This window comes from Centrocercus urophasianus, unplaced genomic scaffold (genome assembly GCF_019232065.1).
Source record: "Centrocercus urophasianus isolate 14NV4802_14NV808 unplaced genomic scaffold, USGS_Curo_1.0 seq_34, whole genome shotgun sequence".
In the NCBI taxonomy this organism is placed as follows: domain Eukaryota; kingdom Metazoa; phylum Chordata; class Aves; order Galliformes; family Phasianidae; genus Centrocercus; species Centrocercus urophasianus.
Genome location: NW_024884911.1, coordinates 4123667 through 4136648, shown reverse-complemented (window position 1 = coordinate 4136648; position 12982 = coordinate 4123667). Strand labels below are relative to the sequence as shown.

General features: G+C 43.5%; 1 protein-coding gene across 17 annotated transcripts in view; it reads left to right on the top strand.

The window, feature by feature from the left end:
• The window catches only part of FNBP1 (formin binding protein 1), an 87695-nt gene that overhangs the window by 58797 nt on the left and 15916 nt on the right, over positions 1 to 12982 (top strand). For 8 of the 17 annotated variants that reach the window (XM_042830615.1, XM_042830620.1, XM_042830621.1 and 5 more), the window contains exons 9-10: positions 3729 to 3926; positions 5282 to 5464. In XM_042830615.1, the coding sequence (XP_042686549.1) occupies positions 3729 to 3926; positions 5282 to 5464 (381 nt within the window). The remainder of the gene's footprint in view (positions 1 to 3728; positions 3927 to 5281; positions 5465 to 12982) is intronic. The other 9 variants (XM_042830627.1, XM_042830626.1, XM_042830625.1 and 6 more) reach the window with 3 other exon arrangements.

Here is a 12982-nt window from a genome sequence, read left to right as displayed (position 1 = left end):
AAAATTTCTACTTGGTTTTAAGTTCTTCATTTGAAGAATTGAGGCTTGCTAGCAATCTGTACACGAGTGCTGGTAAACCTTCATCCTGAACATCAAAAAATAAGCCTCCCTGATGGAGGCTGATAAGGAGCTCAGTTGTGCTTCCTGATGCACGGTTAGCACAAGGGCAAATGTGTTTTCTGTTTTGTTTTCAGAACGATCTGCTCCCTTTGTAAATGAAGCCTGTGCCTGCTCCTTCTGCCCTTCTCACGGGTCGCATCAGTGCTTCAAATACAAACAGCGTGTGTCTCGCTGTCTGTTTGAAATTCCCATGCAGCTTTTCAGTGGAATCTTTTCTGAGCTATTCAGTGCCCAGAGCCTGCAGTTAATTGGCAGCACAAGCCTGAGGCTGAGGTTTTGAAATGAATCCCCTGCTTTTGCACGGCGGTTGCTCTCCCAGGGAGCAGCATGGGAAACCAAGGAATCTGAAAGTTACTGTTTCCTTTTTGGGGTAGGAGAAGGAGCACAAATTCCCGTGTTTGAACAGCGTACCCTTTTTGGGGGTGCAACTCTTGGTGCTGAATGGCGAAAATCGCCGGGGAGAGATTCATAACTGTGCTTACACCATGCTCATATCCTCAGGTACAGTCTAAGTGAAACACACAAACCACTGATGCTGAGGATTTGATGCATTTTGTACTCAACTTTGGTCTTTGCACACAAATGTGTCAGACGGATGGCTCACGTGCACAAGTGTGACATTAGAAAAAGGAGCTGTGAGCGCTGATGGCTTAGGGATCTTCTGCAAACACTGACAAAAATGTACTTAACTGCATTTTTGTTATAGCTGAACAATGATGAAAGATTTAGCCTGTTCTGTCTGGGAAACTGGTGTGCCTAAAGGATTCTTCTTGTCTTAAAATATCACTGAGGGCTTTATGTCTCTGGAACAGTGGTTTCTCACCTTGACTCTAGTAAGAGTGGGACACTTGCTCCTGTGTCCTACCACGTTATAAGCAGCCATAGCTGCAGGCAGTGGCAGTTTAACATCTTGTTCTCCTTCAGCCAGTCGTGCAAACCGCTACAGCAGACCTTTCCCATCTCTACATTAAAATTGTAAGAAGGCAGTTTTGACCGCTATCAGAAGAGTTTCTTTTCTTTGAAAGATTTAAATTGAAGTTTATCTCCTTTACTCATCTCTTTCAAGCCTGAATTTTTTTGGATGGGAAAGTCAGCTAGATCTGAGCTGTACTCAGCTTTGAAATTGAGGTCAGGTTCCAGGCAAGTTGAACGCAAGGACAGCTGGTGATACCAAAACCAGTGCAATGGTGAGCAATACAGAGAGCCTGCTGAGCAGGAAGAGCTTGATGTGGAGCTCTGGGCTCACACAGACACGTGTTTCCCAGCTGGGAGGAGATCTCAGGGATCTGGTCGTTGTAAACAAAAGTACGCAGCATCACCAAAGCAGAGATGTAGGAGCTCTGACACTGATAGTGAGGAAATGCAGCGAGCATCTGGAGTTCTCACACAGCTCCTGGCTGGTGTTCTTCGTTTGGTTGTCCCTTGTTCTACCAGCTATCGTGTGCAGAGTTGCTGGAAAAAGGGGGAAGGTAAATGAAAGCTGTGCTGTTGGTGTGGTAGCTTCAGTTCAGAAACCAGGCCTTTAAATTTAACAGCCACAGCAAGTTCAGAGGATGCGTTTGTCAGAAAGAAAATAATTAGAGAGCAGCAGTTCTGGTGCCTTACCTTGTGTACCAAACTGAGTCAGCCCTCGCTGAGAGGATGTGAGAACCTGCAAGTTCTGCAGCTTTTTTTTGCTGTCCCTAAAACCTTCCCAGCTGATGGTATGACGTCAGTATTTTTAAAAGGAAAAACAAAATGAAAGCACAGCTTTGCAGTTCATGTGAGTACCTACCCGAACTTATTACCACGCTGACCAATCAAGGGGTTTCCGTGGCATTTGTGAACAACTCTGATTGAGTATCAGAGCTGTGCAGCACAGCAGTAGGTCAAGATGTCGTTCTGCAGTTAGGTTGAAACTCTGGAAGCACAGGCTGCTAACAGCAGGCTTCCTTTCCACAGCCATCTCTGCCTGCCCTGCCATCCATAGCTGCCAGCAGGATTCTCAAAGACCACTTCATTTTCAAGGCCCCTCTTTCATTAGATGGCATTGAGAACTAGGATGATATCTGAGAAATATTTCATTATTCTCTGCAGCTTAGAAATGACAAAGTTCTGCCTCACGCCTACTAGCAAAATGGGCAAATGTTCAGGCTCAGCTAGGAAATCTGCAACCGTGCAAGCAGAATTGCTTTATGCCCTCATAGAAGTCCTTACAACTTCCAGTAAGCAATGGAAGCTCTCTGGAATAGCTGGTAGCACTGGTTAGCCCTGTGTTCCTACTGCAGCTCTGGATGCACTCCTGTTCAATGTACTCTTTCTAACAACACAGAGGTCGCATTACGAGGGTGGGCTGCAGTGACTGCTAAGTGAACCTCTGCAGAATTTACTCCAGCAGCAGATAGAATTAATTTGTTACGGATTTAGGAGTTCCTGTTATGACATTATCTCTTCGTGATATGTGGAGCATGCTGTTTATATTGAGCTCAATCATCATGAAAGGATGTTTTGACTGAATAGAGGGAACGCTGTACGATTAACCGAGGAAAAAAGAGAGGGGGAGGGAAAAAAAGGCTTTAGGCATGGGATAAAATACCAGTAGTGGATTTCATGTAACCTCATGTATGTTTGTCTTTTATTTCTTCTTTCATGATTACAAAAAATTCTCTTCAAGGTTCAGGTCTACAGAAGTTTAATGTCAATCTGGGATGAGGTAACAGAGAAGGTGTTGCTTTACCCCCTTTAGCAGCTGTATCTGAATTCTACAGTGCACCTGATAGAGTGAGGATTTCGAGCCTTACTTTGTTAGGTGTTCCCCACCATACCTTTGCAAAGCTTTTCTTAAAGCTGTGTTTTGCTTAATTGCATCTGGCTTCTGAATCTGTGCTTATCCCACTGGACTTCTCATGAATGCAGTTTTACCCGTGGATGTAAGCAGAAGCTGTGAAATGCTTCCAAAGCAACAAGTTCTTTGATTCCAACAGGATGATGATGCCCTTTTCTAGAGAACTAATAAGATCTTTGTGCACGGTTCCCCTAATGATCTTAGAGTAAGAACTGAAGCTTCCTCCCTGAGAAGTCATATAGATCAAAAGTGCTCAGAAGAACTTTCTTTCTGAGGCCATTAGACCTAAATGCTTTTGGCAAGTTAAGTCCAAGTCTGCATTTATATATAATTAATCATGTATGTGGGCTTGACTAGGATAAATGCTAGATATTATTTCTTGTATGGTTTATCTTTTTCTTCTATTTAAAAAAAAAAAAAGCAAAGCCACTGCAGAGAGTGCACAGGCAGTGTATGGCTGTAGTATCTGCGAGCATTCAGTTTTACATGGTGCAGTGCCTTGTTTTGGTGGAATAATATGCTCTGCATAGCTTTTTAAAACACGTTGTGGGAATGACAACAGATGCAAGAAAGCATGCCTTAATCTTGGAGCAGAAGGAGAAACTCTTCCAGAACTTGGGAGCAGGATGAGTATTTATGTGCCAGGATGAGACCAGTCCTTTTAAAGATTCTTTCCTCCATAGGAAAAACAAATTTTTTGTCCTTGATCTGCTCTGCTAGAAGCAGTGTGATGACAGCCTTCATCTGAGGTGTTTGCCCTTGTTCTTGATCTGTCCCATTTCAGGATTCGCAGATGGTAATAGAAGCCTTTAAATCAGGCTTTGAGCCTCCAGGAGATGTTGACTTCGAGGACTTCACTCAGCCCATGAAGCGCACTATCTCCGAATCCAGCCTTTCCAACTCCAGAGGGGATGGGAAGTACGAGCCGAAGTTTGGTGGCAAATCCAAGGGCAAGTTATGGCCATTCATCAAGAAAAATAAGGTACTGACCTGCAAACATGAGCTTTGTGTTAGCTAGAATGCGTGTAGTCAATAGGTACTGTTTTATCTAGAGATCTGGGCAGTTACAGATTTTAAAGAGCACTTTAGTTTCAGAAAGTTAATGACTGATGTCTTAGTATGGTGTTCTGTTGTAGCCTTTGGTTACTTAAGGTTTTTTTTAATATATCTTTGAAGTTTTTTCGTTGTAATTTCTTTAATTATGTTGCAGTTTTTATATTAATTTAATTGTCACGTCTTTGCCATGGTCCATTTCTGTTCCTAACTCAGAAGGAACTGTACACCACTTACTTAGTGTCACGTGTGCTAACTAACACTGTTACTTCAATGTGTCATTACTGTTTTGACGCTTCTAAAACTCTCTGACTTCTCATTTGTGTGACCTCCTCAGTCTGTGCCTCGGGTTCTGCAGTTGGGTGGTGGGAAGCAAGGAATTGCTGCGGTTCTTTCTTCTGTAGCATAACTAATGGAGCACAGCTAACTGAGCAGTTGACTTTTTAAAGACCACGTTAACTTACGTATCCATCAAACCTTTTTCATTTCACTGTCATATTCTACACCATAATGCATGGCACCGTACACCTGAGGGTACCAGAATGTGTCAGGATGACTGCGCTGTGTCAGTTTGCAGAAACACTGATGGAAGCCCAGAGCAGCTTCACATTTCGATCTCACCCTTGCTCTGACCCTTATCAAACCACTTTTACTGACCACACTGATAGTCCAAAAACCTACTTGATCAAAATGGGTCGTTCCTCTTGCTGGTAGAAGAGAGAAGTTGGCTGTCTGGTGCTTACATTAGTGTAGCCAGAAGCAAAAAACAAAAATGACCAACTCCTGAGCAAATCTGTAGCGTTTGTAGAAGTGAAGTTTGATGCACGTTGCTGAGGTATGATCTGAAAGCAGGAAGGAATGTGGTTTGTTGTTTTCCAGATAATAGAAACGCTACTGGGCACTAAGGTACCTTCATTATCTGATCCATTTAAATGCAGGTATTTGTAAGCTCTATCCATTTGCATTATTCCGAGTTGTCCACAGAGCAGAGCAGGGCAGTTTGTAGGATAGCACTGCATGGAAGAGTCTGCATGAGCTTCCCGTCGAAACGCTTTGTTACTCTTCTGTTGCATCACTTACTAAAAACTTCAATTTTATCATACCTTCATTTAACACAACTCTAAATACTTCTCCCCCCACTTCTTGAACCATGGCCTTTAATATTTAATTATTTAATTGTTTTTTCTCTGAATTTCAAATATTGGTTTTGATGCTTATTTTCGTTTTGTGTTTTATCTTTTTATTTTGATTTTATTCTGTCACTTCTCCATCTCTTATACGTAGCTTATGTCCCTTTTAACATCCCCCCATCAGCCCCCTCCTCCTCCCCCTGCCTCTGCCTCACCCTCTGCTGTTCCCAACGGCCCCCAGTCTCCCAAGCAGCAAAAGGAACCCCTCTCCCATCGCTTCAACGAGTTCATGACCTCCAAACCCAAAATCCACTGCTTCAGGAGCCTAAAGCGCGGGGTAAGTTCTCCTCTGGATACCTCTCTCTTTCTTTCTTTTCTTCCTTTCTGGCGCTTTTATATTGCACGTTCTGTTATGTAAGAACTTGTTTTGTTTGGTGGATGAGTCCGTTGTGTTTTAACATGCAGACAAATCCAAGGAATCCCAACCTGTGAAGTCATTTGCAGTCAAAAATCCCACGGCGAAACCACAAAAAAAGTTTCTGATAGAAGTTACCCTAAGTTCCTTATGTTTGGAAGGAGGGAGAATTATCCAATGCTTAGAAAGAGCAGCTGAACTCGAAGCAATATTCACATACAAGTCACAAGCCATGAATTTAGCAGCTCTGCATGCACCGCTGTTCAGAATTGTAGATCTTTTTCTGGCATTTCCTATGAAGTCAACAGATTTCTTTGGTGCCTGACCTGACTTTCACTTCCCTGTGCTATGGTGCACGTGGTTCAAAATTACATCTTGTGTGCGGAGCTGATGGTCAGACAGACATGCTCTGAAACACAGGTGGGAGGTTTAGAGGGATTGGGGTTGGAGCCTTTCCTGCCAGCAGCTGGAGCAGCAAGCTGGGTGCTGCTGCATTGTAGAGAAGCTGGAGGCTGACCTGGGGGACCCACCTGAGTGTAGATGGAGCTAAATCAGCTTCTTGTGACACAACACTGCAAGTTCATCATACTTTTCTCCTGAAATAAAGCAAGGAATGTTTTCTTCTTGCAAGCCCATATGTGGCACAGCTGTACTCAGAAGTTGCTCATGCTTCAGCTCTGAAGTTTGGGTCCTTAAAAGTATTATTGAAAAAAATCACAGGAAGGAGACACAACTGTGCAGCACCTTACAGCCTGCACTGAAAAACACCTTTTAACATTGAGGAAGTGCAACTGTTTAAAAAAGCCCGAATTCTGCTCCAGGGACTGCAGTGACATTTAGGAAAGAGGACTGGAGTTGTTTAACAGTAGAGCTGCTTTCAGTGGGACTTCAGTGCTTAGTCACAGAGAATTGAAAACACTGCTGTAAACAGTATTTTGTCTCATCTGGTTACAGACAGTAAATTTAAAGAAAAAAGTTTTTTTTTTTTTTTTTTTTTTAATATAGGGCAGTTTTCAGTTCTTTTCTAAGGAACTTCCATTTCATGATGTATTCAGTGTAGGATCCAAAAATTCCCATTTCTGATGCTTTCTGGTGGGGATGCGGCTGGTTTCTAAGTTGTCCTGAGGAGGTTTGGTAAATGCCTTCTCCCCTCAGTTGCATTTTGGTTCACAGCATCTCTTCTTTTAAGCTTCTAAGGATTGGGGAATTGCCTTTCCATCCTGCTTCTATAGCAGCAGGTGCCTCTGCACTGCTTGGAGGGGCTGGCTGCTGGCAGCCCTGTTTGTGTGGGGCAGCACTGAGGCACGTGGAGAGAAAGGCACTGCTGGAGGTGCGAGCTGAGCCTGTGACCCAGTCCTCCAGAAGTGCCATTCACTGAACTGATTATTTAAAATAATGCTGAATATTTCCAGTTCAGTCTAAAAATACCAGCTTATAGTTCCTTGGGCAATGCATGAGCTTGCATTTCAAATGTACTCTTATTTATTATTTGGCCTCATAAGCAGTTAGGACTTTTAATGTTTGCCTGAAAAAGTGACATAATATAATGTGCTGTCTGAGAAGTCTAAGCCAGTCTTAGAGATGCTTTGTACTGTGTTACTTTTAGTTGGTTCGTTTGAGAAGTGAAATAATGAGAACAATTTCCTCTAGCTTTCTCTGCAATCCTTCTAATTTCTGCTGACAAGTTCATTAAAAATGCAAAAAGGAAGGCTGTTACTAAATCTTCATTTGAACCTTTTTCACTATGTTCTTCTCTTTCATTTCCTTCCCCTGTTAGCTACCAGGATGTTTGTATGTAAACAGTTTTAGTGCCTGACTCATCCAACAGAGTTGGAGGCCAGTGTTCAGATCATCATGGCATTTTCCAGAGGGACGAATTCAGGCCACTTAGTTCATCTAGAAGCATGGAGGAGGAGAGGCTGCTGAGAGCTGGCAGCTCGTTCTGTCTGCTCTGAGAACGCCGCCGATGTCTCATAGGTCCTTGGTGATTTTTGTTACACACAGCGTCAGACTGAAAGGTCATGGAAGCGCTTAATGACCTTCGAAAACAAAATTCTAACCAGACGCACCCCAATCTCATTTATTTGCCAGATGAGAAATGAGTTATTGTAATTTGTCTGATGTGGCCCTCGTTATGCTCGGTGCAGCTGCATAATATCGTTAATTCCGCTTTTACAATATTACATTTGATAAGATTTCCTTTCCTCGGTTCCTCTCCATCTCGTTGTCCCTCTGCCAGATCTGAGAACATCTGAGTTTTGTTCACGAGCAGCAATGTTGCTACTGCTGCACTGAGATCTTAGCAAAGAAATGAGAGAGGAGGAGGTAGGGAGAAGCTGTCTGTGCAGAAGAGTATTTGATCTGTACAGGAATACATTAGCAAAGCAACTTTTGGGAAGGTCGTGCAGGGAGCCAACAGAACAGTACGATGTAATGGACGTTTGGCTTTGACACAGAACAATTTCATTTGCTCTGAATATTGCCTCTGTGCTGGTTTTGTTCAGCCAAACACCTTGCAGTACAGGTGGCCACGGGAGATTTGAAGTACTTAAGTAATTAAGATGATTTTAGATTGTTCAAACAAACTGTCAAGAAGAGGGTCCTTCCTGGTTTTGCTGATAATCTGAGCTGTCAGTGCCTGCAAAAGGCTGTGTAACAATTCAGAGGACATGGGATCATGTTCCTTTCTGTCCCTGGTTTAAGGAAGAGGAGCGTGGCAAGGAAGCACTTCATGTGAGCACAACTACCAGATAACAGAAGTGTAATAATGGGACGAAAACAGCAGAACTACCCGCTGTAACGTCCTTGGAATGTGAGGCAGTGATCCCCATACGGTTCCTCCGTAAGTCCTTTGGAGATGGCAGTGAGTGGCAGAGTGTTCCAGTGATTTCCTTCCAAGTTTTCTTTTAGCATCTTCTGTTACATTTGGCAAGAGAGATTACAAAGCTAAAGTGGACAAGGCACTGGTGACTGTTGAGTTGTGTGTGTAACGTTATGTCCTGCAATCTGCCTTCACTTTTGCTCTCAATCTAAAAATCCATTGAGTTTCGTTTCCAGGAAAGGAAGCAGATAACTGAACGGCTAAAGCACCAACTGCAGTATCAGTGAGCACTGCCAGTGTGAAATCCTGGTCTGAAAGAAAAACAACAGACCTTATGTTGGTGCTGACACTTGTCAGTGTCTGTGGTTTTCTAATCATGTTCTCCTATTTTCATCGGACTTACTTTCTTCTAACCCCAAAAGCAGAAATGTCCATTATGAGGAATCATAGACCCATTACAGTGCTTACAGAATAGCTGAGCTGAAAGAGGGGAAAGTCTACACAAGGGTTTTGGTTTTTTTACTGTTTCTAATAACTCTTTAATTAAAAAAAGTCAGTGTTTAAAATCAGCTCTGCCTTTTTAGGGAAGTAAAATCCAGAAGAGTACAAAAATGAGGAACCACTTACATAAGTCATAATTTCATTTATGCTTGCTCTGCTCTTTCTAATTCCATTTTGAGGACAAAGGAAACACAGTATTCTGCTAGTTGAAATTAACTTTGTGTTTTTCCTTTATTGCTACACCAGCAGTAACATCAGCACCTTTATTTAAAGAACAATACTTCTCAACTAACCAAATCCAGGGTAGAACTTACACCCTTGAGTACATTGAGCTGAGCTGCTTCATGTCATCACTGGGACACTGGGCTGTGCTCAAACAGGAGGTGGCTCTGGGAGCAGAGGCACAGATGCTGCTGTCATTGCCCACACAGCCCTATAGGGTCCAATGGAGGGATTTTTGTGGTTTCCTTTATAAGTGGATGTTGTTGACTTCATTACAGTGTAACTTCATTTCCCTTGCATCAGTTAACGTTTTCCTTTTCCATCCTGTCTCATTTCTGTGATGCACTGTGCACTTTCTCCTGACACCCGTAGCCCTGCCCAGGGATCACGACCTGGTTGTGCTGTGATTGTGCAGAAACACCAACCAAACCACACCAGCTCCTCACCTTCTGTGTTCCCTGCCCAAGGGAATGCTCCGTGCTGTCGTGCAAGTGTGTTTGTGCCAGAACACCGGGCCTGGGGCGGGTGGGCTCAGGAAAACCAAGGTTATTTTAGCAGAGGGATTTCATCTGGCATGGCATGTTTAAGCTGGCCTTTAAGAATATGAGATCTAAGTGTTATAAAAGTGCTGAACTCGATTAATGCTCTCAGAGCATCTAGCAAGTTTCCACTTTGCACTTAAAGGCTGTTAAACACCGAGCTGTCTTTTGCTGTAGAAGCACTAAACACGGGTGCTGTGCTGGTCTCCACCTTAACACATGTGTTTTCTCTTGCTGACTCACCAGCAGACACAGTCTTTGTATATTCACAAAGAACTCATGAAGAGGACTTTAGGGACACCCACGTGTGCCATTGAGGCTAGGGAATACGTTGTAAGTCCACGTATGGTGTGATCAGCCCATACCGTTGCTGCACAGTCGCTAACCCCACTTACAACGCCCTGAGAGTGTGCTGTGGAAATGTGCTTGGTGGGAAGGAAACTGCAGGCTTGGTGAGAGGCGAGCTGCAGCCGACTGTGTTACGTGCAGGAGAGACTTGTCTGCTAGGCCTGGAAATGCTGAAATTCACACTCCTCTTGCAGCCGTTTAAAGTGTGCTTGGCTGTAAAACAAATAGAAAACTCAAAATTATATTCTGTATTTGTTAGCTTGTAAGCTGAGCTGCTTTTACAGCAAATTTCTTCTATGTAGAAGTGCTCCAGGGGGGTTCCTTGCATTTATTGTAAATTTATGAATGCAGTTTGAGCATCGTGAGCCACCCCCCTTGTATGAGCTGCAGGGACACATCCCTGCTGTGGTGGCAGAGCACTCTGCGAGGCTTTGAGAAACTTCCCTGGGCTCTCTGTGACAGTGACAGCCCATGGGATCGATGCTGGTGACCTCATAATCTGATACCCAGCAAAAGCATTGCAGGGGGTGGATTGCTGCAGGAGCACTGAGAAAGAAATTTACCTTTGGGCTGGCTGGAAATGCAGTGATTTATTTCAACCCCGATTTCTGTAAGTGAGGTTAGTGTCTGTCTGTGACTGTCCAATAACACATGGACTTGCTGGCTTTCATGCTTTCTCATGTGTTATTGAAGCTTGTGGCTCTTAGGCTCTTCATTTTTTCCCTGCAAGACTTGTTCTAAATTGGCAGCTTGAAACAGATCTGCTCATTTTGTAGCAATGTGATTTATTTGATCGTTTTGAGGGGGAAAATCGCTCCACTTCCAGGAGCTGTGAGCGAGTTTATCACTGTGAAAACCCAACAGAATGGGCAAAAGCAGTTATTCAGTGAATGTTTAATGCAAATTTACTTTCAGTCTGCTTATATTTGTTGATAGAAATTGAATCACTGTCATGTAAAATTATCAATGCGTTTCAGAAATGGAAAGCTGGGAATACAACTTATTTCAGCATTTCATTGTCTGTGATCTGCTTTACTCGTGATGGCTGTAACAATCCCTGATGTTCTCTTTGGAAATGCTCTTAATAAGTTCTCTATTTTTGTCGTACCTAATTAACAGTGCAAGAATTGGGCATACAATGTGTATAATCTCTGAAATTTGCTGAATTTACAGCAGAATAGTCGTGATGCAGATGGTTCCCTGCAGTAGTGCAGTGCCTTTAGACCTAGTGTTTAGACATTAGCGCATGTAGCATACATCCGTGCCTCTATAGAGTGCTTCATAGGTAAATATTTCCTCTGCACCATCAGTCCTGTCTGTATATATGTAGGATCTCAGTTTGTGCTGATCATGTCTATGCTAAAGTTCACAGGAATGCTAAAGGTAATATGCAAACAAAAGCTGCCTACCGAATATCTTCTGCATTATATTTTAGCTCATTCTCTCCTCCTCCTGCGATTCTTCTCTCAAATTGATTGGTTTGGTTTGGTTTTTCAATGGCCTCGTAGCTAAGAGAGCAAATTTCTTTACAGCATTGTCATTATTGAGCGTTTCTGTGCTGATAGACTGAACTTCAGAGGGAAGCTGAACTGCTGCATTGTCACGTGATGTTTCAGTGCCGATGGAATAGTTCGCTATTAATTTTAAGGCTATACATTATCCTGGAATTATTGGCATGTATTACTGCATAAATTCCGCTAATGACAATTGTATTTGAAAATTGAGTGTTTCTTGAGCAGGCTGTCAAAAACATCACCGGTGTCGAGCCGCCTTTATTTTAAATCCATCTCAAAAGAAGTCTTGCTAAAAACGGAGCATCTGTTTGTGAGAGCTCTGTATCCAGGAGCTGTCAGTGCTGCTATTAGAGAACTCTCGAATGGCAAGGTGTGCAGAGGTCTGACAACAGATTATGGCCTGGGGCAAGAGATGTTTCCCCATTTTCACGTGTCAGCTGTCTTTGACACAGCGCACATGCATTTATGCATTTATGCATTCAGAAGCTCGTTGCACACCAGCCCGCAGAGCTGGTAGCACAGTCACAGCGAGGGCTGCTGGAAGCCTGGGTGCAGTTTTCATTCTCCCTTTAGTCTGGCTTTGTACCTTGAGCAGCAGTTAGCTGGTGCTCCTTGGGACGGAGCAGAAAGGCACTGGTAGGCTCCAGTCTCTTGGAGATAACATAACTGACATCTTCCAGCACTGGAAGAGAGCTTTGGTAGTTTTGGTGGTGGACTCCCTGAGCACATTTGTTCACCTTTCAGTTGGAGGCCCTCCAGCACTGCTCAGAACCCAACGTGTAAGTGATGTAGCACAGAGGCAAGCTGTGCTGCTGTGCAGGTTATTTTTTTTAATGTACACCTCTCATTTTGCACTCTCTTCCTTTCCCAGATTAGCTAAAAGATAATGTTTTAGCTTTGCACCAGGGGATGTGCTAACCTTTGAGGACTGGATCATGTATATCATTTCAGTAGCTTGAATAACATCTTGCTGTGCTGCCATAGAATCAATTTGGTGTGAAGAGATTTTTTTTTTCCCCTTATTCTTGATCCTGACCTTGTCTGACTGTGTGGCCAAAATAAGTTTGAGATAAGTATCTGTATGAATTGTTTAAGAACACCAAATGGCTTAAGTGACTGCCCGGAAAGCATTGTGTGCAGCAGTGCAGGTAATTTGGGAGCACAGTCATTTGGACACATGCCTGTGAGCTGGGCTTTGTCTCCTGGAAATGACCAGAGGCCCCAGCAAGCCGTTAGCAGCAGGAGCAGTGCCATACCTCTCCCTACCTGCAGCTAGGTGCTGTCTTTCCCTACTCCTGCACAAAGGGGCTGATGCTCGTGACTGCATTTCAGCACGTGTTCGATCTGAAGTGACTTGCACACATTGACAGCTGTTTTGTTCTGCAACTCAAAACTCAACGAGGAAATCCCTCTCGTAGCAGCAGTACTGAGGCAGCCCAGGCAGAGCTCTGCCCGCAGTGCAGAAGCACACAGGCAGCGCTCCCAGCTCTGCTCC